This window comes from Caenorhabditis briggsae (assembly GCF_000004555.2).
Source record: "Caenorhabditis briggsae complete genome, chrII, whole genome shotgun sequence".
Classification (NCBI taxonomy): domain Eukaryota; kingdom Metazoa; phylum Nematoda; class Chromadorea; order Rhabditida; family Rhabditidae; genus Caenorhabditis; species Caenorhabditis briggsae.
In genome coordinates, this window is record NC_013486.2 from 8,060,496 (window position 1) to 8,087,275 (window position 26,780).

General features: G+C 44.6%; 2 protein-coding genes across 2 annotated transcripts in view; both read left to right on the forward strand.

Annotated features, from left to right (window-relative positions):
- Positions 1-1,905: 1,905 nt before the first annotated feature.
- On the forward strand, positions 1,906-22,455 carry CBG02948 (the record flags this gene model as incomplete). Its single annotated transcript, XM_045242341.1, is given in 28 exon segments — positions 1,906-2,032; positions 5,522-5,722; positions 5,778-5,867; positions 6,131-6,253; positions 6,324-6,398; positions 6,469-6,549; positions 6,635-6,828; positions 6,845-7,015; positions 7,257-7,343; positions 7,538-7,616; positions 7,696-7,868; positions 7,974-8,283; positions 8,381-8,499; positions 8,543-8,684; positions 8,733-9,254; positions 9,302-9,838; positions 9,885-11,386; positions 11,548-17,184; positions 17,338-17,823; positions 18,012-18,140; positions 18,288-19,907; positions 19,953-20,295; positions 20,383-20,427; positions 20,529-20,816; positions 21,673-21,756; positions 21,804-21,934; positions 21,983-22,145; positions 22,190-22,455. 28 exon segments carry the CDS (start codon positions 1,906-1,908, stop codon positions 22,453-22,455), a joined length of 13,725 nt encoding a protein of 4,574 aa, XP_045092157.1.
- A 2,473-nt stretch (positions 22,456-24,928) lies between these two features.
- The window catches only part of CBG02947, a gene marked incomplete at both ends in the record, with an annotated part of 3,706 nt that continues 1,854 nt past the window's right edge, over positions 24,929-26,780 (forward strand). The window contains 2 exons of the mRNA XM_002631116.1: positions 24,929-24,961; positions 25,943-26,085. Coding sequence (XP_002631162.1) covers positions 24,929-24,961; positions 25,943-26,085 — 176 coding nt within the window. The remainder of the gene's footprint in view (positions 24,962-25,942; positions 26,086-26,780) is intronic.

Consider the following 26,780-nt stretch of genomic DNA (forward strand, 5'->3'; position numbering starts at 1 on the left):
GAGGGAGAAGAGGCCTTGGAAAGAGAAATCTGAAAGTGTAAAACAAGTGGGTTTATCAAAAACTGTTTCTCTTATTCAAAGTTATTGTAATAAAAAGACACAACCACCCGTGGTCGCTGCTACTCGTAACAGTTCTTATGACTTACAGTTTAGTCTGTCAATCTTTTTTTAAGTTTTGGGGACTACAGTAACCAGGGTTCGACACTCTGAACTTCATGAGAGAAAAATTACGATGAATTTGAAATTGCAGAAAATTCTTCAAAGGACATTTCTTTAGTTCATGCTCATTTTTGTTTGGATTTATTAGCTCCAAAGTACACATACAGACCCATTTTGGACAGTTTAATTGCGTCTGATAACTAGAAACTAATACTTTCCGTTATACTGACCCATCATCACTTCACGAAAATAGGCTGATGACCCTTCTCTGACTAGTCTCCCTTACCAGTAGTTTAGCCAATTTCGGTTTAAGGAAACAAAACGAAACTGTCCAAAAAAACTCTCTCCTCATTCCTGTCGGGGTCTTTTCACTCATTCTGACACCAAGTGTCTGTGTTCATCGTCCGTCATCTTTTCAGTGACTTCTACTGCTTAGAAGTCTGTAAAGATCGTTTTTTTGCTGCTGCTTTTCGAAATACCCTTTTCCTCTCTACAGTAATCTTTTCTTTCATTTTTGTTTCTTCTTGTTCTTCTCCTCCCACCTTTTCTCATTTTCCTTTTGGCCCTGGCACCTCCACCAACCGATTCACACCATTTAGCGTGTCCTCGTCGTGTGCCGCCGATTAGAGTAGAATTAGGTTCTGTTGGGGATGATGATGATGAGGATCATGAAGAATTGTATCTTTTAACCTTAACTCTTTTAAATGTTCGAGAATTCTCTATATCTCTTTTTGAAGCTGCCACCTTCCTCTAAATCTCTTTTCAATCCAAACCGGTTTTATCACCACACCTCATATATTCTTGACCTTCTTGACTTTGTCGTTTTTCTCCTCTCAAAACATTGTTTTTCTGCCAACTTCCTCTTTTGAGTTTTCTTGACCACGAGTGCTGAAAGTTTTATCTCTGGCAATAATCAAGTTCTATTTTTATATCCTTTACAAATACCTAACAACATGTTCTTCTTTTTACAATCTCCCTTTCCTACTCCCATTACTATAAATTTTCATTGTTATTTTTGTATTTTGTCTTAAAATGAGCTTTGACCCAACAGAGAACCGCCCATCTTGAACAACTATTTTCAGTTCAAACTCAACAAAGGGAGTGCTTGGACGCCCCCTCCACGATTCGAATATTTCGGTGTGAGAAGGCACACTGATCGAAGGAGAAGACCAGTGTTTTTGCGCCCGCATCACATAATTCGGACCTAAGACACTAAGAAGGTTGGTTTTCTGGTAGTATGGGGTATTCCAAGGGCAAAAAGATGACCTGGTTGATTTGGAGCGGATCCCCTATTTTTTGTGAAGATTCGGTTGTTGCAAAATTTTAGGGACGAGGAAGTTGAAAAAGATTTGAAGATAAAGAATTTATAGGTTGTTTGGAGGATCTGACTTTTGCAGAAATGGGTTACCAGACCTCTCAGATAAATTGAGCAAAGTTTTTGAAGGACCAAAGTAATACAGTGGCTTCTGGTCGTAACTTTCAACCCGCAAGTTTTCAATTTAATAATTCCTTTGAGCATTGCTCTAGAAATTTATCTTTGAATTCAAATATCCGATATCCAGAAAAGCCATCCTTTATATCAAACCCATGACTTTGGAATCTAGAGTTTTCTGTTCTTCATCTGAGAATCTAAATACCCTAAGCCCAAATTTTGTAAAAATTGTTACGAATTGCATTTCTAGATTCAAAAAATCTAAGGTCTTAATATTTTCTAGATCGGAGGAAAGCACAAACAGTTTTCAAACAATGAAGCCGAGGTGGCACTCCTCGAGCCATGCAACTTCACAATTTCTCATATCAGCAATCACATTAATCCTCCTATCAACCACTCAATTCTCCGATGCAAAACCACTGAATTTGCCACAAACGATAAGTAAGTATTTCCTTTTCTGTTCTTCGTCTGCTAATGCTGCTACTTTATTTTCTCAACTCAATTACATATAATTCACCTATCAATCACCATTTTGTTCACTCTCGGAAATTGGAGAGAAGATGAGATGATGGCATGTACCCCCCTAGGAGACACGACCGTTTTTTCCGTGTTGTGAAAAATTCCAATGTCTGGGGGGTCTTAATTTTGTACACTATGTTTTATGGTCGAGATGACAAGTATGTCTCCTGGTGGTGGGAAGAGAAATAAATGAAGAAAAAAGGGCTACTACATGCCTTCTTGCCTTTTTTGGAAGTTATTGACAAACAATCGTTTTGTAAGAATTTTTGCGAAAATTGAATGAATGAAATAAGGGAAATTTCGAGGACAAATGAGTCAAGATCTTGACAAAATTCAAAGTGAACACGAAGAAACGAAACAACTTTTGCCATCATTAATTTTAGAACAATAACAAAAAAAAAGAAATTGATCTGATCTAGATAGGACATTGTTTTTGTAACAATAGGTTGTTTTCAGAACGTACGGTAGAACAACAAATCTGATTTTTTTCTGATTATTTTCTGAGATAAAATTAGAAAAGAAGGAGCAAAGTTTAATTTTCGTGCTTTTTGTATTGGAATACTTTGAATATACCGTCAAATATGTAGAAGATAACACTCGAACTTTGAGCTAATTTATCTTGTTTTCTGTAAGAGATATCAGAAAGTTGTCCATTAATAAAATATTTACCATAATGTCACCTATATTTTATCAGTTGAACTCTTTTTGACATCTTTAACAGGAACCGAGATATATAAACTCAAAGAGCAAGTATAGGGTGGCCTTCTATTAGAGTGTTTAAGAGAGATTTGAGTTTCAGTATCTTGATCCTTTAGAGAATTTTCAGAAATTTTTCATTCATCACATTCAAGTTTTCCAGTTTTCTCCGAATTACCGTCTTCTTTAAAAAATGACTCATCTGAATCTTCCTCCTTCACTGTTTTTTATCACATACCTAGAGTTAAATAAACCACCCGCGACAAAACTTTCATCTTCGCTAGAAAAGGAAGAAAAACGACAATTTATTAGTAGAAAAGGATTCAAGGTTTTTTGCTGGTCACACCAGTGTCATTACAAGGTCGAACCATCACTTCCGGGGAGAAGTATACAAAAAAATGGAATGAGAATTTGTGTGGAATGAGGTAAATATTTGCTCGAGTTCCGAATTCCTGACGCCTAGAAAACTCACTCGTCCAAAACTTTATAATTAGTGATTCATGTCGTGTTTTATATCGCTTCGTGGTCATAGATGAAGGAATTCAGTACTCAGAATTCAGGTTAATTTCCTGAACGGTTATTTATTTTCTGAACGTTACGGTGAGAACAGCCTGGAGCGTTTAAATTGAACGAGGGATTGGGATACCGTAAAACCTATAATAGAAAGATCCCACTTGGGTTCAAGTCAACGGGTTCAAAAACGCACCGAAGTAACTTTTAGGCCAGAAGAAATTTAATAATTTCAAAGTGGACGTGGATTTGACCTAATTAATTTAAATCAACGAGTTGCAACGCGTAATTTTTTCGCCCAACGTTTAAAAGTTTGATCCTCAGCCACATATGTCAGAAGCGAATTTTTTCTAAAATCTCACGTTTACTGGGGCGCGATTTCTGACCCATTGGCTTGAACCCAAGTGGGATTCCCTAACTTTCAACTTTGGGACAATTTATCTCTATTCCTGATAAAGATATAAATAATCTGTCAACTGATGAATTGTTTATCATAATATCACAAGCATTTTATCAGTTGACGGGCTCCTATGTCTGTAATAGGAGCCTGGTTAATTGAGCTCAAAATTGACGGTATTGAGGACCTTTTATCACAGGATTTACGGTAGTTTGATACATATAACTTCTTCCTTGTTCGGGCTCTGAAAATAGTACCATATTGGAAAAAATTTTGCTTAGCAGGTCGTCTAGAATCATGTCGCAATCCATTGAATACGGTAACAACCGAATCTTCCGAAATTCGAAAAAAAACGAAATTTCCCTTTTGGAACCAGTAACCCAATACTGATTTCTGTGTCAACGCAATTCCATCAGTTTGTGCATATTTCTATACTAGGTCGACTGTTTTCTCTGATGTTTCTTCTCCTTCTTCGTATTCAAATCTCCAAAAAATTGTGCCAGCGACTCAATGTGTGTTCTTTTTTCCTCTTTGTCCACCACCAGCCGATCCACACGCCTCATTTGTCCGAACCTCACCTTTTCCATAGACGGTGAAGGTCGTTTTTTAGACCCAGAGACCCTATACGCAACACGAGGAATTGGATTACCATTCGAACATTTACACAGACTAAAAAATTAGGAAACAGCCACAAGAAGCCAAATAAGACAAAAGATGCTTCAGACCGCCTTTTAGGGGTGTAGATTGTTATCAGTTCGCATCTCTTCGTTTTTTTCAATGCCATTTTTGAAGAGTCTTTTCGTACCGCGCATACAGATGACAAAATGATATATCGATGCTAGTTTCTTCGGGGAAAATAGCGAATTTTTGATAAATAGTTGTAAACAGATATAAAGATACATATCAGAAGATACTGGGGGTGGTAATTCGTGTCGAGGTTGTTTGGCAAGGCAACAAGTAGAGATAGTAGTTGTGTAGTAGTTTAGCATAATCCCTAAATTGGTTCGGCATTGAAATGAAGAAGACAAAGAAGAAGACAAAGACAAAAACCATAAGCGTGGGAAGGAGAAGAAAAAAAGGGAATAAAATTGGGATAAAATATCAACATCTTCGCAAGAGAAGAGACTAATAAGCTCTCTTTGCATCAAAGGAATTTGACCATGGCCTTTATTTTGGAAGGCGAACACTGTGTCTGGATTTTGAAAAGGATTTGGGAGAACAGAAAAATAAACTAGTAGTGAAAAAAAGGAGAAGGAGGGATAACAAGGTTTTTTTGGAATGTCTGAAAATTTTAAACCGAAAAAATTGGGATCTCGGCACATCGTACTTTTTCTAATAGAAGTCCACTATACTTGCCCTTTCAGCTGAAATATATTGGTTCCTTCAAAAGATAGCAAAACATTTTTAACTGATAAATTATTTATCAAAAAATCACAAATATTTTATCAGTTGACAGATTTTTCATATCTCTCATAGAAAACAAGATAATTGAGCTCAAAGTGCTCGTATAGGGCATGCTTCTATTAGGGCATTTACAGTATTATTTTTTATCTCATGAACACTGTTTTTCTACCGTGAACTACCGTAAAACCTGTATTAGAAGGGTCTTTTCAACGAAAGGGCCCCTCTAATAGAAGACAGGGTTTACGATAGTTCGAAAATCTCAAAACGAAACAGTATGCAAGATTGGATTTCAGTTAGATTTACTGGTTTCCAAAAAGGGATGATAATTTTTTAAATCAAATGTCTTCAGATGTGATCAAGACACAAGCTTACGAACAGCTGGACTTATGAAAAACTTTTTTCAGCATGTGCCGACAATATCTATGTATACGTCAATGAAACCACTGCTGATAGGTCACCATATATATTCGTTGAAATCAAAACGCCAACCATCCATGATTGTATCAAAAAATGTTTTGGAAATCAGTTCTGTTACTCATTGAGATACGATCAATCCAAGACAGACTCATGCTCATTGTTCTACTTCGCTGCTTACAATTGTACAGGTTCGTTTATTCCTAAACTTTTTAAGGGACTATTTTTCTGATCTCAAAATTTCAGGCCAAGCCCTTGTCCAAGCAAAAAGCATCGTCTACAATGGAGAAGCCGTTACCATTGATTGCCTTCGTTGTCCATCAAATGGAGACTTTGGTATGTTTTAATTTTCAAAAAAATTCATTAAAAAACGAAATCAAGTTTCTTAAAAACTATGAAATCATTGCATTCCACTACATGACTCATTTTATTTTTGTTGTCTTCTCTCTTAAGAAATGACATGTACACTTTTACCACTTGTGTGTTCCTTTCTTCTGAATTCCGTTTTTATGAAGCTATCATAAAATAAAGAGGACAGAACGATGATGCATCGTGTTTTGAAATACAATTGGAATTCATTCAAAACAGTCTAATTACAGTAACCGCACCGCCCTTCACCAGTTTCACCGAGCAAACCATCACTGCAACCGGACATAGTGGAGAAAAACTGATCGAGAAGCCACTCGTCGAGGAGATCACACACAATATTGACTCGAAACTAGGTTAGCATTGTTTTGAAAAATGCAAAACATGACATGATTGAAATTTTTGAAATTCCTGGAACCTATTCAGAATCTACAACCACGACGCCAAGTGGACACTCGACGGCAATTGTTGACCTTCACGTTGAAGACACCACCACTGTCGGTGAGTGATTTTTGAGATGGCGAGGGCAGAAAAAAAGAACTGAGGAGAGCTTGGAACATTCTCAATTTAGCTGTCAACCGGAGTACAATTAGGTGTGACACAAATGTACTTGTCTCATTCTTTTTTCAAAAAGGACATTTTCCTACATGGGGTCACTGACCTTTTCATGTCTCGCTCCTAATTTTTTCCTTGCATGGCTTTTTTGTCCAGTATTTCTAGGTGTGGCTTTCTTTAAGAACCAACAACATGGACGGGATCGGTTGAACAGAGACAATGCGATACTCATCTCAGATTCTTGATTAGCAGTCATATCGATTGGGAAACTGTTGATTTGCTGATCAATCAAACAAAAGTAGAATCCGCCGAAGAGTGTGCTCATCTGTGTTATTCGTATCAGTGTGGAGTATGTGTTATAGAGATTCCAGATCAAGTAGATCAAATTTTAGTTTGCATTGTACAAGCCAGATGATGGATCTTGTCAATTCACCGTGGCAACTGATGATTTGGTGGATAAGGAGCACTGCGAGGAGGAACGAAATCAGGATAAGATGGTAGATACAGTTGAGAAATCCAGTGTTCCTGTGCAGATAACATGCCCGTACTGTATGGAAAAAGGTGTGAATTGATGAGTAGATCAACTAATTAGCACAGTTTCTCACTTCACGCAACGTTTCTGAGCACTTTGCACGACGCCTAACAGACGAATGAGTACTCGCATTCATTGAGAGACCTGTTAATAGAATGTCCAAATTTTTCTGAAAGATAGAAGAAAGTTATTTAAAAAAGAAGAAAGATAAGATTTGTGTAAGAATAGGTATACTGTATTTTCAAATCAGAATACTTAGCTTTGAATTCCAGCCTCAGAATCCACGACATCATCTTCTCCATCTGGCCCAGGAACTGAACTCATTGCCTCAACTCAAACTGCTCAAGAAGACCGCAAAGGTAACTACTATCCAGGTGAATCCGCTTTCTGCTTTATAGTTTATTTCAGTTTCTCAACGGTTTTAGATGCTAGAGCATAGGGCTGGTGATGAGATCATTTTATCTGAATGACTGCCGCATGCACATAATATATGATTATATAATTTGAATATATCTTATGAGTTACATTTTGATTTTCTTATGTTTGGTTGCAGCATGCTATATTAATTTCCAAGTGGAGGATGTTTCGACACAACCGAACTTTGATCACTATACCGTTAAACCCGCTAAAAGGTAAGCATGACATTCTGTTGTGGCACAATCGGTTGTCCCTGCCTTGGTTTTGTGCATCTCTCCTCATTTGACTTTTCAGCGCGAATGCTTGTGCGCGCTTCTGTTTCGTTGGATTGTGCACGGTGGCCGTTTACTCTCCTTCCACAGGAGAATGTCGACTGGGAAGGGATAGAAGAGAAAAATGCACAGAGTCGGAGAATAAGTTCTCCTATCAGGGAACTAACGACGTTGTATTGCAGTGCTTCCGTTGCAGTTAGTTGATTTTTTTGGTTACTCGGTTTCTAGATTATTTTTGATATGACTATGATTCCGCATTCAGAATGATCTCATAGAATTCAAACTCTAACCGTGAATTAGTCAGATGCTTGCACTTCTTCTGATTCAGGTTCAAGAAAGATTCCACCAAGTGCCAAAACTACAATATCTTTCCAAGAAGAGGGACAAGTTACCACTCAACCAACAGTTGATGAGACGACAACTAAAAAGCCAGAAGAGACTACTACCCAAGTTGAGACATCGTCCACTTCAAAATCCACCACAACTTCCCAACTAACATCTGAAGTCGAATCAACTACGATATCCGAGTCGAATGATCCAGAACCAGCTATTGCTACGAAAGTAGAAATGGCAAAGGATACTGCTGGAGTCAAGACAACATTGCGAAAACGTAAGTGCATGGGAAATGGCATGTTTGAGAAGCAGTGTGATGTTTTGAAATGAACATTCTATTGGAAATTTAGAAAATTAATTGATTTCTGTTTCAGACTGCGTCATCAAGTTCCAAGCGAGACCTCTATCTGATCGTCCTGAGAATTTGAAAGCCAAATTCGAGTTGAATGTGCCAGTGGACTCTATTGAGCTTTGCGCCACTAGATGCTATCAAGTAAGTTTCTTTTAAAAAACCTTCATAATTCTTTTTTTATTAGGATGGCTGCTCTGGGGCTCGATTCGACCCGGCTGACAGATCCTGCACACTTTCCTACGATGACCCACAATTCTGCGCTCGTGGAAACGTTTTCATCCACTACGAAGCCAAGGAAGCCACCTGGTTGCATTGTGTCAATTGCTGTGAGTTTTTTGTTTCTACAACGGTTTTTGAATTTTGAACATTTCTAGACACGGTCAAGCAGAGCGACATTGATGAGGCTCGCACTGGAACCACATCTGCACCATCTAAAGAATCAGGATTTACCCCGACTTCTACTTCAGCTACTCCCTCCGATGATTCTACCACCACAGCAGTAGAGACCACAACATCATCTGAGAAAGCTCCATCGACATCTTCTGAACCATCAGTATCAGAAGAAACCACGGCGTCTATCGCTACTGCTACAATTAAACCATCAGAAGGATCAAACGACGCCGACTTCCAAAGAGGCTGTCTAATCAAGTTCCAAGCAAGACCACTTTCCGAAAGACCAATGCAATTCTCAGCTAAATTCGAAACAGAAATCAAGGTGGATTCCGTTGAAGTGTGTGCGACACGTTGTTACCAAGATGGATGCTCTGGTGCTAGATTCGATCCAGTCTGGAGCACATGTAGTCTATCTTATGATGAAAAACATTACTGTGCCAGAGGAGACGTCTTCTTACAGTACATGGCTAAGGAAGTAACATGGATTCATTGTGTTAATTGCTGTAAGTTATCCCTTTTTACGCCTTTTTTTGAAGTTATTCGTTTTTAGATGCCATCAAGCCTACTGCCACTGCTGACCTACCAAAGGTTCCCAGCAAAGTAAACGAAGACAATGAGATCACAACAACTGAAACTGCACCAGTGACCAATCCATGGGGAGAAACAGAAGCCACTCAAAATGGAGAAGAATCCAAGGAAACCACAACCACCCCATCATCCTCAGAAACAAGCACAACACTCAAGACAATCGGTCAGGAAGCCGATGATGATAGTCTTCTGAAAGGATGTATCGTTCACTTCCAATCACAGCCTATTGAAGAAAGAAACCCAGAATTCACAGCTCCATTTGAGATGAATCTGAATGTTTCAACACCTGAGATTTGTGCACATCGCTGTTACCAGGTAATAAACACTCGTTTTGCATCAAAAGAACTAAATATTCAGGATGGTTGCACAGCTGCAAGATACAATCCAGAAACTCATCAATGCTCCCTTGCTTACGAAGATAAACCATTCTGTGGCAATGGACGACTTGTGAATGTTGACAGATCAGAGAAAACTGTGTGGATTCATTGTTTGTCTTGTGGTGAGCGATTTCATTACTCTCACAAAACACATTTCAAATATTACAGTTCCACTAAAAAGCGCGAAATTAGCCGAGAACACTGACGAGGACGTCACGGAAACACCAAATGTGACAGAAGCATCCGGGGAAGAAACACCTGAAACGACGCCAGCAAGCTCGGATGATTCAACGACTGTAGGAGTGACCGAAGCTTCTGAAGAGGAGGCTACCACTACCGCCACTGCTGCTGAAGCCACTATCACCGAAGCTTCAGGAGAAGAGACTACCACTGCTGCCTCCGCTGAAGTCACAGTCGCCGAAGCATCTGGAAAAGAAGCTACCACTGCTGCTGCTACTGAAGCTGCTGTCACGGAAGCTTCTGGAGAAGAGTCTACCACTACTGCTGCTGGAACCACTGTCACTGAACCTTCCGGAGAAGAGGCTACCACTACTGCCGCCGCTGTCACTGAAGCTTCTGGAGAAGAACAAGCTGTGTCATCCACCCCTGTCCCATCTGAACTATCCAAGGATGACCAAGTGACCGAGGCATCTGGAGAAGAGGCTACCACTGCTGCCGCCACTGAAGCCACAGTCGCCGAAGCATCTGGAGAAGAGTCTACCACTGCTGCCGCCACTGAAGCCGCTGTTACCGAAGCATCTGGAGAAGAGACTACCACTGCTGCCGCTGCTGCTGAAGCTGCCGTCACCGAGGCTTCTGGAGAAGAGTCTACCACTACTGCTGCTGGAACCACTGTCACTGAAGCTTCCGGAGAAGAGGCTACCACTACTGCCGCCGCTGTCACTGAAGCTTCTGGAGAAGAACCAGCTGTGTCATCCACCCCTGTCCCATCTGAACTATCCAAGGATGACCAAGTGACCGAGGCATCTGGAGAAGAGGCTACCACTGCTGCCGCCATTGAAGCCACAGTCGCCGAAGCATCTGGAGAAGAGTCTACCACTGCTGCCGCCACTGAAGCCGCTGTTACCGAAGCATCTGGAGAAGAGACTACCACTGCTGTCGCTGCTGCTGAAGCTGCCGTCACCGAGGCTTCTGGAGAAGAGTCTACCACTACTGCTGCTGGAACCACTGTCACTGAAGCTTCCGGAGAAGAGGCTACCACTACTGCCGCCGCTGTCACTAAAGCTTCTGGAGAAGAACCAGCTGTGTCATCCACCCCTGTCCCATCTGAACTATCCAAGGATGACCAAGTGACCGAGGCATCTGGAGAAGAGGCTACCACTGCTGCCGCCATTGAAGCCACAGTCGCCGAAGCATCTGGAGAAGAGTCTACCACTGCTGCCGCCACTGAAGCCGCTGTTACCGAAGCATCTGGAGAAGAGACTACCACTGCTGTCGCTGCTGCTGAAGCTGCCGTCACCGAGGCTTCTGGAGAAGAGTCTACCACTACTGCTGCTGGAACCACTGTCACTGAAGCTTCCGGAGAAGAGGCTACCACTACTGCCGCCGCTGTCACTAAAGCTTCTGGAGAAGAACCAGCTGTGTCATCCACCTCTGTCCCATCTGAACTGTCCAAGGATGACCAAGTGACCGAGGCATCTGGAGAAGAGGCTACCACTGCTGCCGCCACTGAAGCCGCTGTTACCGAAGCATCTGGAGAAGAGACTACCACTGCTGCCGCTGCTGCTGAAGCTGCCGTCACCGAGGCTTCTGGAGAAGAGTCTACCACTACTGCTGCTGGAACCACGTCACTGAAGCTTCCGGAGAAGAGGCTACCACTACTGCCGCCGCTGTCACTGAAGCTTCTGGAGAAGAACCAGCTGTGTCATCCACCCCTGTCCCATCTGAACTATCCAAGGATGACCAAGTGACCGAGGCATCTGGAGAAGAGGCTACCACTGCTGCCGCCACTGAAGCCACAGTCGCCGAAGCATCTGGAGAAGAGTCTACCACTGCTGCCGCCACTGAAACCGCTGTTACCGAAGCATCTGGAGAAGAGACTACCTCTGCTGCCGCTGCTGCTGAAGCTGCCGTCACCGAGGCTTCTGGAGAAGAGTCTACCACTGCTGCCGTTGCTGTCACTGAAGCTTCTGGAGAAGAACCAGCTGTGTCATCCACCCCTGTCCCATCTGAACTGTCCAAGGATGACCAAGTGACCGAGGCATCTGGAGAAGAGTCTACCACTGCTGCCGCCACTGAAGCCGCTGTTACCGAAGCATCTGGAGAAGAGACTACCACTGCTGCCGCTGCTGCTGAAGCTGCCGTCACCGAGGCTTCTGGAGAAGAGTCTACCACTACTGCTGCTGGAACCACTGTCACTGAAGCTTCCGGAGAAGAGGCTACCACTACTGCCGCCGCTGTCACTGAAGCTTCTGGAGAAGAACCAGCTGTGTCATCCACCCCTGTCCCATCTGAACTATCCAAGGATGACCAAGTGACCGAGGCATCTGGAGAAGAGGCTACCACTGCTGCCGCCACTGAAGCCACAGTCGCCGAAGCATCTGGAGAAGAGTCTACCACTGCTGCCGCCACTGAAGCCGCTGTTACCGAAGCATCTGGAGAAGAGACTACCACTGCTGCCGCTGCTGCTGAAGCTGCCGTCACCGAGGCTTCTGGAGAAGAGTCTACCACTACTGCTGCTGGAACTACTGTCACTGAAGCTTCCGGAGAAGAGGCTACCACTACTGCCGCCGCTGTCACTGAAGCTTCTGGAGAAGAACCAGCTGTGTCATCCACCTCTGTCCCATCTGAACTGTCCAAGGATGACCAAGTGACCGAGGCATCTGGAGAAGAGGCTACCACTGCTGCCGCCACTGAAGCCACAGTCGCCGAAGCATCTGGAGAAGAGTCTACCACTGCTGCCGCCACTGAAGCCGCTGTTACCGAAGCATCTGGAGAAGAGACTACCACTGCTGCCGCTGCTGCTGAAGCTGCCTCCACCGAGGCTTCTGGAGAAGAGTCTACCACTACTGCTGCTGGAACCACTGTCACTGAAGCTTCCGGAGAAGAGGCTACCACTACTGCCGCCACTGTCACTGAAGCTTCTGGAGAAGAACCAGCTGTGTCATCCACCCCTGTCCCATCTGAACTATCCAAGGATGACCAAGTGACCGAGGCATCTAGAGGAGAGGCTACCACTGCTGCCGCTGCTGCTGAAGCTGCCGTCACCGAGGCTTCTGGAGAAGAGTCTACCACTACTGCTGCTAGAACCACAGTCACTGAAGCTTCCGGAGAAGAGGCTACCACTACTGCCGCCGCTGTCACTGAAGCTTCTGGAGAAGAACCAGCTGTGTCATCCACCTCTGTCCCATCTGAACTGTCCAAGGATGACCAAGTGGCCGAGGCATCTGGAGAAGAGGCTACCACTGCTGCCGCCACTGAAGCCACAGTCGCCGAAGCATCTGGAGAAGAGTCTACCACTGCTGCCGCCACTGAAGCCGCTGTTACCGAAGCATCTGGAGAAGAGACTACCTCTGCTGCCGCTGCTGCTGAAGCTGCCGTCACCGAGGCTTCTGGAGAAGAGTCTACCACTACTGCTGCTAGAACCACAGTCACTGAAGCTTCCGGAGAAGAGGCTACCACTGCTGCCGTTGCTGTCACTGAAGCTTCTGGAGAAGAACCAGCTGTGTCATCCACCCCTGTCCCATCTGAACTGTCCAAGGATGACCAAGTGACCGAGGCATCTGGAGAAGAGTCTACCACTGCTGCCGCCACTGAAGCCGCTGTTACCGAAGCATCTGGAGAAGAGACTACCACTGCTGCCGCTGCTGCTGAAGCTGCCTCCACCGAGGCTTCTGGAGAAGAGTCTACCACTACTGCCGCAGGAACCACTGTCACTAAAGCTTCCGGAGAAGAGGCTACCATTGCTGCCGCTGCTGCTGAAGCTGCCGTCACCGAGGCATCTGGAGAAGAGGCTACCACTGCTGCCGCTGCTGCTGAAGCTGCCGTCACCGAGGCTTCTGGAGAAGAGTCTACCACATCCACCCCTGTCCCATCTGAACTGTCCAAGGATGACCAAGTGACCGAGGCATCTGGAGAAGAGGCTACCACTGCTGCCGCCATTGAAGCCACAGTCGCCGAAGCATCTGGAGAAGAGACTACCACTGCTGCCGCTGCTGCTGAAGCTGCCGTCACCGAGGCATCTGGAGAAGAGGCTACCACTGCTGCCGCTGCTGCTGAAGCTGCCGTCACCGAGGCTTCTGGAGAAGAGTCTACCACTACTGCCGCAGGAACCACTGTCACTAAAGCTTCCGGAGAAGAGGCTACCATTGCTGCCGCTGCTGCTGAAGCTGTTGTCACCGAGGCATCTGGAGAAGAAGCTACTACTGCAGCGGCCACTGAAGCCGCTGTTTCTGAAGCTTCTGGAGAAGAGACTACCACTGCTGCCGCCACTGAAGCTACAGTCACTGAAGCATCTGGAGAAGAGTCTACCACTGCAGCCGCCATTGAAGCCACAGTCGCCGAAGCATCTGGAGAAGGGTCTACCACTGCTGCCGCCACTGAAGCCAGAGTCGCTGAAGCATCTGGAGAAGAGGCTACCACTACTGCCGCCGCTGTCACTGAAGCTTCTGGAGAAGAACCTGCTGTGTCATCCACCTCTGTCCCATCTGAACTGTCCAAGGATGACCAACTGACCGAGGCATCTGGAGAAGAGGCTATCACTGCTGCTGCCACAGAAGCCGCTGTGACTGAAGCTTCCGGAGAAGAGGCTACCACTGCTGCTGAAGCTGCCGTCACCGAGGCTTCTGGAGAAGAGACCACCACTGCTGCCGCTGCTGAAGCCAAAGTCACCGAAGCATCTGGAGAAGAAGCTACAACTACTGCTGCTGCTGAAGCTGCTGTCACGGAAGCTTCTGAAATGGAACCAGCTGTGTCATCCAACTCTGTCCCATCTGAACTGTCCAAGGATGACCAAGTGACCGAGGCATCTGGAGAAGAGGCTACCACTGCTGCCGCCATTGAAGCCACAGTCGCCGAAGCATCTGGAGAAGAGTCTACCACTGCTGCCGCCACTGAAGCCGCTGTTACCGAAGCATCTGGAGAAGAGACTACCACTGCTGCCGCTGCTGCTGAAGCTGCCGTCACCGAGGCTTCTGGAAAAGAGTCTACCACTACTGCTGCTGGAACCACTGTCACTGAAGCTTCCGGAGAAGAGGCTACCATTGCTGCCGCTGCTGCTGAAGCTGTTGTCACCGAGGCATCTGGAGAAGAAGCTACTACTGCTGCGGCCACTGAAGCCGCTGTTTCTGAAGCTTCTGGAGAAGAGACTACCACTGCTGCCGCCACTGAAGCCACAGTCGCTGAAGCATCTGGAGAAGAGTCTACCACTGCAGCCGCCATTGAAGCCACAGTCGCCGAAGCATCTGGAGAAGGGTCTACCAATGCTGCCGCCACTGAAGCCACAGTCGCTGAAGCATCTGGAGAAGAGGCTACCACCACTGCCGCCGCTGTCACTGAAGCTTCTGGAGAAGAACCTGCTGTGTCATCCACCTCTGTCCCATCTGAACTGTCCAAGGATGACCAACTGACCGAGGCATCTGGAGAAGAGGCTATCACTGCTGCCGCCACAGAAGCCGATGTGACTGAAGCTTTCGGAGAAGAGGATACCACTACTGCCGCTGCTGCTGAAGCTGCCGTCACCGAGGCTTCTGGAGAAGAGTCCACCACTACTATCGCCGCTGAAGCCACAAACGCCGAAGCATCTGGAGAAGAAGCTACCACTGCTGCTGCTACTGAAGCTGCTGTCACGGAAGCTTCCGGAGAGGAACCAGCTGTGTCATCCACATCTGTCCCATCTGAACTGTCCAAGGATGACCAAGTGACCGAAGCATCTGGAGAAGAGGCTACCAATGCTGCCGTTGCTGAAGCCGCTGTTACCGAAGCATCTGGAGAAGAGGCCACCACTGCTGCCGCTGCTGCCGAAGCCGCTGTTACCGAAGCATCTGGAGAAGAGGCTACCACTACTGCCGCCGCTGTCACCGAGGCTTCTGGAGAAGAGGCCACCACTGCTGCCGCTGCTGAAGCCAAAGTCGCCGAAGCATCTGGAGAAGAAGCTACAACTGCTGCTGCTGAAGCTGCTGTCACGGAAGCTTCTGAAAAGGAACCAGCTGTGTCATCCACATCTGTCCCATCTGAACTGTCCAAGGATGACCAAGTGACCGAAGCATCTGGAGAAGAGTCTACCACTGCTGCCGCCACTGAAGCCACAGTCGCTGAAGCATCTGGAGAAGAGGCTACCACTGCTGCCGCCACTGAAGCCGCTGTTACCGAAGCATCTGGAGAAGAGACTACCACTGCTGCCGCTTCTGCTGAAGCTGCCGTCACCGAGGCTTCTGGAGAAGAGGCTACCACTGCTGCCGCCGCTGTCACTGAAGCTTCTGGAGAAGAACCTGCTGTGTCATCGACCTCTGTCCCATCTGAACTGTCCAAGGATGAAAAAGTCACCGAAGCATCCGGGGAAGAAACCACCACTGCTGCTGCTACTGAAGCCGCTGTGACTGAAATTTCCGGAGAGGAGGCTACCATTGCTGCCGCTGCTGCTGAAGCTGTTGTCACCGAGGCATCTGGAGAAGAGTCTACCACTACTGCTGCTGGAACCACTGTCACTGAAGCTTCCGGAGAAGAGGCTACCACTACTGCCGCCGCTGTCACCGAGGCTTCTGGAGAAGAGGCCACCACTGCTGCCGCTGCTGCTGAAACTGCCGTCATCGAGGCTTCTGGAGAAGAGACCACCACTGCTGCCGCTGCTGAAGCCAAAGTCGCCGAAGCATCTGGAGAAGAAGCTACAACTGCTGCTGCTGAAGCTGCTGTCACGGAAGCTTCTGAAAAGGAACCAGCTGTGTCATCCACATCTGTCCCATCTGAACTGTCCAAGGATGACCAAGTGACCGAAGCATCTGGAGAAGAGTCTACCACTGCTGCCGCCACTGAAGCCACAGTCGCTGAAGCATCTGGAGAAGAGGCTACCACTGCTGCCGCTTCTGCTGGAGCTGCCGTCACCGAGGCTTCTGGAGAAGAGGCTACCACTGCTGCCGCCGCTGTCACTGAAGCTTCTGGAGAAGAACCTGCTGTGTCATCGACCTCTGTCCCATCTGAACTGTCCAAGGATGAAAAAGTCACCGAAGCATCCGGGGAAGAAACCACTACTGCTGCTACTGAAGCCGCTGTGACTGAAATTTCCGGAGAGGAGGCTACCATTGCTGCCGCTGCTGCTGAAGCTGTTGTCACCGAGGCATCTGGAGAAGAGTCTACCACTACTGCTGCTGGAACCACTGTCACTGAAGCTTCCGGAGAAGAGGCTACCACTACTGCCGCTGCTGCTGAAGCTGTTGTCACCGACGCTTCTGGAGAAGAGTCTACCACTGCTGCCTCCACTGAAGCCGCTGTGACTGAAGCTTCCGGAGAAGAGGCTACCACTGCTGCCGCTGCTGCTGAAGCTGTTGTCACCGACGCTTCTGGAGAAGAGTCTACCACTGCTGCCTCCACTGAAGCCGCTGTCACTGAAGCTTCTGGAGAAGAGGCCACCACTGCTGCCGCTGCTGCTGAAACTGCCGTCGCCGAGACTTCCGCAGAAGAGTCTGCCACAGCTGTCACTGAAGCTTCTGGAGAAGAGCCAGCTGTGTCATCCACCTCTGTCCCATCTGAACTGTCCAAGGATGACCAAGTCACCGAAGCATCTGGAGAAGAAACCACCACTGCTGCTGCTACTGAAGCTGCCGTCACCGAGGCATCTGGAGAAGAGGATACCACTACTGCCGCTGCTACTGAAGCTGTTGTCACCGAGGCATCTGGAGAAGAGGCCACCACTGCTGCCGCTGCTGCTGAAACTGCCGTCGCCGAGACTTCCGCAGAAGAGTCTGCCACAGCTGTCACTGAAGCTTCTGGAGAAGAGCCAGCTGTGTCATCCACCTCTGTCCCATCTGAACTGTCCAAGGATGACCAAGTCACCGAAGCATCTGGAGAAGAAACCACCACTGCTGCTGCTACTGAAGCTGCCGTCACCGAGGCATCTGGAGAAGAGGATACCACTGCGGCCGCTGCTACTGAAGCTGTTGTCACCGAGGCATCTGGAGAAGAGGATACCACTACTGCCGCTGCTGCTAAGCTGCCGTCACCGAGGCTGCTGGAGAAGAGGCCACCACTGCTGCCGCTGCTGCTGAAACTGCCGTTGCCGAGACTTCCGCAGAAGAGTCTGCCACAGCTGCCGCCGCTGTCACTGAAGCTTCTGGAGAAGAGCCAGCTGTGTCATCCACCTCTGTCCCATCTGAATTGTCCAAGGATGACCAAGTGACCGAGGCATCTGGAGAAGAGTCTACCACTACTGCCGCCACTGAAGCCTCTGTGACTGAAGCTTCCGGAGAAGAGGCTACCATTGCTGTTGCAGCTGAAGCTGAAGCTGCCGTCACCGAGGCTTCTGGAGAAGAGGCTACCACTACTGCCGCCGCTGTCACTGAAGCTTCTGGAGAAGAGGCCACCACTGCTGCCGCTGCTGCTGAAACTGCCGTCGCCGAGACATCCGCAGAAGAGTCTGCCACAGCTGTCACTGAAGCTTCTGGAGAAGAACCAGCTGTCTCATCCACATCTGTCCCATCTGAACTGTCCAAGGATGACCAAGTCACCGAAGCATCTGGGGAAGAAATCACCACTGCTGCTGCTACTGAATCTACCGCCAACGAGGCATCTGGAGAAGAGGCTACCACTACTGCTGCTGCTGCTGAAGCTGTTGTCACCGAGGCATCTGGAGAAGAGGCTACCACTGCCGCCGCTGCTAAAGCCGCTGTCACCGAAGCATCTGGAGAAGAACCAGCTGCATCATCCACCTCTGTCCCATCTGAACTGCCCAAGGATGACCAAGTCACCGAAGCATCTGGTGAAGAAATCACCACTGCTGCTGCTACTGAAGCTACCGTCACCGAGGCATCTGGAGAAGAGGCTACAACAGTCAAAACAGTCGTTAACGTTTCTGTAGAAGTGAACAACACAACAGAAACAAGTTCTCCAGAAACCGAGTCGACTACTCCTGAAGGACCAGCTTTTGTGACTGGATCAGAAATCGAAATTCCGTCTTCTGAAGAGTCAGGAACAACTACAACTCACGATCCAAGTATACCTGTAATCACTCCAAAACCATCTGTTACGTCCACTGATTTGGCAACTGATTCTGTCGAATCAACCACTGCTGCTACTGAAAAACAAGCGGAAAAGAAGATCATAGGTGATCATAATGCTGAAAAAGAAGACGCCGAAAAGAAAGAAGAAGAAGAAGACTTGCCTTCATTCGTAACTGATGAAGGTGTATCAACAGAAGAGCCATCTACGGCCACATCATCTTCAGTGACAGACGAAAGTACTAACGTAACTGGAGCGGAAGACGAAAATATCAAGATGGCAAAAGAATTGGGAAAACAATTTGCTGCTGATCTCGCCAAGCTTGCAGCTAAGGACGGTGTGAATCTTACCGACTCTGCCGAAGCATCTGGAGAATTCGCTCAATCTGAAGATGAAAAAATTAGCAGCACCGTTGCACCAGTTGAAGGAGAATCAACAACTATAGAAGCCTCTGGAGAAGATGATGATGATAACAAACCAGCATTCGTGACAGGGGCTCCAACCGATTCTACCGCGGTGTCATCTGAAATCTCATCCATTGAAACTACTACTACTACTGTGGAGGAAACCACTACTCTTGAATCCACCACAGCTTCTGAAGAGACTGAAAAAGTTAGCACTGTTTCATCTGACGAGAGTGTCGTTTCTACAACAAAATTGCCAGAATCTAGCGGTGAATTAGAATCTACCACAAGTCCAGTCGCTCAAGAATCAAGTGGAGAAGAGTCAACCACTACTTCGGGAGCACTAAATACACCAGAATCGACGACAGTTGAATTCAGTGGAGAGGAAACAACGACATCCTCGTCTGCTGAGTCAACCACAGAAGAAGCTTCCACAACCACCGAGGAAGTAGAAGGAAGTGGAGTGACTGCAGCTGAATCTAAAGATGAAGAAGCATCCACAACCGAATCTCCATCATTCGTCACTGGAAAGACGTCATCGGGAAGTGAAGAAGATGAAGAGGAGGGTGCTGATACGAGTGCTTTCTTGACGGGAATTGATGAGAGCATGTTTAACAAGGTGACACTCGTTAAAAAATTATTAAGTGAATAGAAATTTTTGCAGAGTTTGATCGGTGATACTCACAGAGAAGATCTCCCAAATAACGTTGGATTCGTGCCATCCTCTGAACCAAAGCCAAAGAGTAAAGATGAAGAAGAAGAGGAAGAGGAAAGCGATTCTGAGACGACAGTAAGCGACTACGAGGATAAGGTCTCTAGAAAAGAAAGTTCCACTGCTGAACCAACCACCACTATCACGGAAGTTTCGGGATCCACAACTGAACCACCAGTTCAGCTTGTGAAAGATTTAATTGATGCATTAGCAGCTGGAGGACTCGATTTTGTTCTAGGTAGACCACGTAAGCCAACATCTCAAGCCGCTCAGGATTTGATCAACAGAAAACTCAGTAAGTGAACTAACTATTTCCAACCAACCAACAAAACATTCAACCAATCACAAACCTTTTTAACTAACCAATCACAACAAATTCTAGGTCCAATTCAACGACTACTCCCTCAAGCAATTGAGAATAAACATGGTATGTCCGCGTACTTTTAACCTAATTAGAAATTAAAACCCTCTTCGTTTCAAAAGTCCTTTTTCATAACATTTCATGTATCTTTTTCTAATATTTTGAAGAGTGCACCACTGGCAGAGTCCGTTTTGTCGCCACTGAGATGATTGATCTGAGTCAGCACTTCGAACGTGACGCCGTCGCATTCTCTCTGGAGCACTGTGCTCGTATGTGTTATGAGACGTCGTGTCTACGTGCAGCATTCACTCGATTCCCACGTCCTGTGTGTCTGATGCACTATGCGGATCAAAAGACCGCCCATCTGGACACTAATTGTACTGATGTCGTTCCAACCACCTCTTGGACATTTACCAAAATCAACCAGGTCGTGGCAATTGACTGCGTGACGTGTGGTAGGTTTCAAACCAGTCCAAACTTCGAAAAACCTTTGTAAACATTGTGTGAAGCACAAAATCTGATCCGTACTATAATTCACTTTACTACTTTCAACCGTGTGTCAAATCAAATCACAAATCAAATAGTGTGTAATAATAACGTCTCAATTACCCTTCATTTAAAACTGAAAATCACCCAATTCTTGTCACCAACTCAATCAACACATTGTCTTATAATCCACCTCATCCGTAAGTCTCACAAATACAAAATATGTAAAATCGCACTCACAGAACTTATTCTAAACATTAAGTGTTTAAAAAAAAACTAGAAAATTAAACTTAGAAGCTGACTTAGAGATTTCAATTCATGGATTCCATAAACCCTAATAGATGGCCACCAAAACCGTCAACTTTGAGATTATATATCTCATTTTCTCTGCAAAATATCAAAAAGTGGTTCACTGACAGAAGTTTAAGCCAATATCAAAAATATTTTGTTAGTTGACCACTTTTTGATATCTTTTACAGAAACCGAGACTTATGGATTCATAGGATACCGGTTGGGTAGCCTTCTATTAGAGGGTTTACGGTAATTGAACTCGCTACACATTGAATTTTTGGCAGAGCCAAATAAACCTAAACAATGTGAAAATCATTCTTTACTTTACAAGAACTTTCAAACTAAATGCAACATATTTTTACTGTTAGTTTAGATATTGTTTAGCTTTCCCAAACTCAACAATATCACACCAATTGTTTAGAGGCAACAACTTTATTTAAACTCAAACAATTGTGTAAAATCAGAAATCCCATAACTACATTAGACATTATAGATACCAAATCTTTTTTGGAATTCTTAACTTCTTCATTTCAGCCGATGAGAAGAAGGCACACGACATCACCTCTTTCTCAGTTGATGAGCCATCTTCAAGCTCCGAGAACGCCCCTCTTCACCAAGGTATCCTAATTTTCAGATTAACTCAAAGCCCTCTTTTCTTCTTTCAGGAGTGAGTTCCAAGTGTGACGGAAGAGTTGAATTCCAAGTCATTCCTGTGGCAAGCCTCCCTAAATTGAACATCACCAATGACGTTCCGGCATCCTCCCCAGCTGATTGTGCCAGAAAATGTTTCGAGACTGTAAGATAGTTCTATTGAATAGGATGCATCTAAAACTGCAAATTTTAGGAACACTGCAAGACTGCTGGTTTCATCCCATCACCATCTGGAACCATCGCACAAGGAGTTTGTCTCTTGACTTCAGATGACGTCGTCTGCGGAAATCTCGCCGACTTTGTTCCACAGCATGCTGCCCTTCATCCATTTGTGGTTTCCTGCATTAGATGCACATGTAATTTATTCTTCTTTTATCGAATCTTCATCTCTGAATTTCAGCCTGCACCTACAATATTCGTCCAGTAACACCAACACGGACAATGCCGACCATGAAGGTTCACGAGAAAGCGGAGAACGTTCAAGACTGTGCCAAACTGTGCTCTGACATGAAGTGCACAATGGCCAAGTATGAGAACAACACAAAGATTTGCTCAATGACTCGGGAACCGGTGACGGAGGAGTCATGTCCTCAAGAAGTTGCCACACAAATCCACGACTCTCTTCTGCCAATCAGTATTGAATGCGTCAAGTGTTCCGGAAATTAACCTATTTTTATTATAGTATGTATCACCCCATTCTTCCCCAATTCAGGTCTTTTGAATACTTTGTAATCTCTTGATTTTACTATAATTTCTTTACATCAATCATCAAATTGCTCATAATTGTTTCTCCTACCATTTACCCTGCCGTTTTTTCCGTCCGAAACGTGTAGAACATCGCTAGTTTTGTGTCTCTATGTGTCTTTTGTAACCCAGTAATATTTATACCACGAGTTGTTCAATTCCATATTATCCATTCCATTTCTCTGTCTAATCCCAATGGCCCATGTCTACCGGTGTCCATGAATGTTGCCTTATGCTCCTTTAAAAAAAATCACCCCATCCCGTTTTTCTCCGATGATCATTTCCTTCTCAGCTGGTTTTAATTTGCCTTGATTGTTTCATTTTTTCCCATTTCGCATACTTAAAAGATTGTATATTTGTTTCGAATTAAGTGGTTTTCAAATTTATCCTTGTTTTCGGGTTAGACGCCCAGTATCCAAAAATTGTGGTCAACTACTTGTACAGGAGGTACGGGAGTTGCACTTTGAGCTCAATTATCTTGGTTACTGTAAAAGATATCGAAAGGTGGTCAACTGATGAAATGTTTATTATAATGTCAAAAACATTTTGTCAGTTGAGTACTTTTCTTATATTTTTCACAGGAATCGAGTTTTTATATTTTTCACAGGAAACCAGTTTGAGGGTAGGGTGGAGTTCTGTTAGAGTTTACGGTAAGTTCTTCTGAATTTCTGAACTTCTCGAAACTTTTATGATTAAACCCCCTCATTGTCAAAATATAATCAATTCCTTTTACCCCAACAAAAGAGTATGTCTAAGACGCATTAGTCGCAACATGAGCGAACAGGCCCTTCCATTCCTCCGCCGAGCAAGAACATGCCGCGTGCGCGTGGAGAGGAGGAGCACCCCCGTAAACTCATGCACAAAAATCTCTTCCCGAGCATACTGTCTGTGAGTGGTTCTCTCGTTTTGCCGCGCGGAGCCGGTCAGTTTGTTCTGCATACAAATGCACTCCCTCCCCCGGGCGTCTTCGTCCGCGTCCAGATTATCTTTTTGTGTTGTGTTGGCTGCAAGTTTTCGTTTTTCCTGAGGCGCTGATGACGAAAGTTGAACACCGTTTTTCGCCCACAAGCATGTTTCATTTTGATCGCTGATATTTATCAAGGGGTGGGGGGAGGAGAAGGTAATTGAGATTATCGGCAAAAAAAGTAAAAAGTGGGAAGTGATAGATCTCAAGAGTCGAGGGAGCCGAGCTGTCTAGAGAGTAGGTATTGCCATGCAGAGTTCGAGTTTTGGTAAGATAGGTTTGGTTAGTTTTGCAAGCAAAGAGTAAAAATTACGGTAGTGTCCTAAGTCCATAGTTATTTTTTCTAATATATAAAATATTACTAGAAGTTCAGCAATAGACTTTGATAGGACCACTTTCCTTGAAATTTTTCCAAAACTGAATAACATTTTGTGACAAGAATTTTCTCATCTTTTCTGTTTTTGTTATTTATTTATTCCAACTTACCGTAAACTCTCTAATAGAAGGCCACCCAATACATGCACATTGAGCCCATATATCTTGATTCCTGTAACAAATACCAAAAAGTAGTCAACTGACAAATGTTAATTGAAATATCAAAAACATTTTTTTTTCAGTTTACTACTTTTTTGTATCTTTTACATGAACTGAGATTTTACAATATTTAGAAGTATCTATCCGAAAGATTTCATATTCTCCAACTAAAGATTCTGATGACCACTACTTTTTGGTTTTGTATGCTCAGCTGGAAACGATGATTCCCTAGTTATAAAACAGTTACCAAATCTTCTAGAAATTTAAAAACCTTTCCATGAAAAGAAGTCATTAGTCATTCGGGAATCTGAGGCAGCGCCAGGCTTCTTCGAATGTTTACCCAACCACGTATAGTACGCAGCCTGAAGCGGCTAGAGAGTTGATAGATCGAGAAAGATCGGGAGACTCAGACCAGTTATACGTCCGCCTACCTGTCGACTGGGTGCTCTGCGGAGAGCATCCGCACACCCCAGGGATGGTCGCAACCCTATGAGCAGTTGAGCATCTATCGATCGACTCGATGATGATTTTCTCCGGAAGGGGACACACCTTCGGACAACAGAGATTTTTTGAAATTTGTGACTCATTTGTTTTCTCGAATTTTTATCCCTTCAACTCCCCTCTCACATTTTGTATACCATCATTCTAAGGTATCTTGTCATGTTCACTTCTGATGTTTTTCTAATTTTTGATTTCTTGTTCCTAGTTGTTTCTCTTGAATCTCACAACTCTAACTTCAAAAATTAATTGTCTCCTAGTTTAGATGATGTTACTCATTTTCTCAATTCTATGTTAATTTTTTGTGTTTTTCAATCTTTCCATCTCCTCCATTCAATCGTATCCTGTTTCCAGAAACCAGAAAACGACCCCACCACGAAAATTCCGGGGCGAAACGACATGTCCGTGCCACCCTCGCGGGCACACTCCGAGGTAATTTTTTGAGAAAAAGAATATGAAAACCACATTTAAAATTGAATTGAAATCTAGATTTCTCCAACTACAAGTTTTGAAATTTTATATTGGATGCAATTTTCAAGCTGGACATATTCCTTTTTTGATTATGAATATTGATGTAACTCACTACCATATGCACCATTTTATAAGCGTGCGAAGAAGTTTTTCTGGGTTATTAGGGAAATACTTTTCACAAAGCTCGCGCTCTACCGCACCGCCCAGATGACCGAGTTTGGTTGGCTGGCGGCCGGGGGCCGGCGGCGATATTTCAATTTTAAAACGATTTTGATCTATTTTCTTCAATAAAACTTCAATTTCACAGTTTTTCTTCAGAAATGAAGTTTTATCGTTTTAAAATTAAAATATCGCCAGCCAACCAAACTCTTCCAACCAAACTCGGCCATCTGGGCGGTGCGGTAGAGCGCGAGCTTTGTGAAAAGTATTTCCCTAATATTTTATGTGAAAAACCAAAACCTCCAAAATGTAATAAAAAGTTTAGCACTAAAGAGAGCCACATAATAGTAAAATTTGAGCCAGTTTATTTCTTTTCCTGTAAGAGATATCAAAAAATGTTCAGTAGGTAAAATAGTTATAATATTATAATCAACATTTTGTCAGTTTATTACTTTTTGATATCTTTTACCGGGACGGAGATAGAATTGCTCAAAGTAGACAATTCGAAAGCCCTTCAACTACAGGTTTTACGGTAGCAGAATTCAAAAGTTATTGAAAAGTTGAAATCGGAATATAAATTGAACAGATTCTCTAGAAATCTGTTCAAAAATTGTGAATTACTTTCCAGAGACCGATTTTAAAGTTTCACAGAGCTCTTTCGAAACCTAGGAATGTATTTTTTTTTTAGATTTCAGAATGAAAATTGAAAATGGAGAGAAGATTTTATCTAACTTCACTAATCTGAAAAAAATTCTGAAATTGTTGTGAATTTCTGGGTTTCAGGTGTTCTCGGCGAGCCAATACGGAGGTGTGACTACAGTACCCGCTCCACGACCCCGTTCTTACATCAACTATTTCATATTTCCATCCGCAGTTCTACACGTCGTCGGAATTGCTTGTCTCGCCGCATTATGGTACTACTTGAGGTAATCTCCTTCGAACTTTTAACACACTTCTTCTTCTTTATCTTCTCAAACCATTTCTCCTTTTTGACAGTTCCTTATTGTTCGATTCGAGTGACAGATTAGTACGGCAAATAGGTTAGAAGAAGTGTGTGTTGTTTGTTCTCTTTCTGACCTTTTTCTCTATATTCGTTTATCAACTAAATTACTTGAGTTTTGATTAGAAGAGACTTAGAAAAAGAGAGAAAAAGAGCACAAAAGTGTTTTGTCGCAATGCGAGAGAAACGGTGTAAAACAACGGGTCGCTGATGGGAGAGGGTGCGGTCAGTTGAGGAAGCTGAACAAACACAATACTTTTGACCATTTTGGAAGCTTTTCGCATTGTCTTCTTCATCTTCACTCCTTGCCTAAAATAGAAGAAAGTGAGTCTAAAGCATACGGATGAACACTGGGCAAAAAAAAAGTGAAACTTTACGGCAAGAGGGGAGCATGGTTAAAAATTTCTGGCAGTCAGAGTAGGCTAATGTAGTACACAATTCAAACAAAGTCTACATAGTTTTCTAGTTTCATCATGAGATTAATGTGAGCGTTTGGAATTCTGCTTCAAAAGAAGCAGAAAAATCGTGTCTTGAAAAAATTTAACACTTTGTTCTGATATTTCTTCAAGCAGAAGTTTAAAACTTTCTCGCATCTCCTTACAAAGTCGAAACCATTAAAAA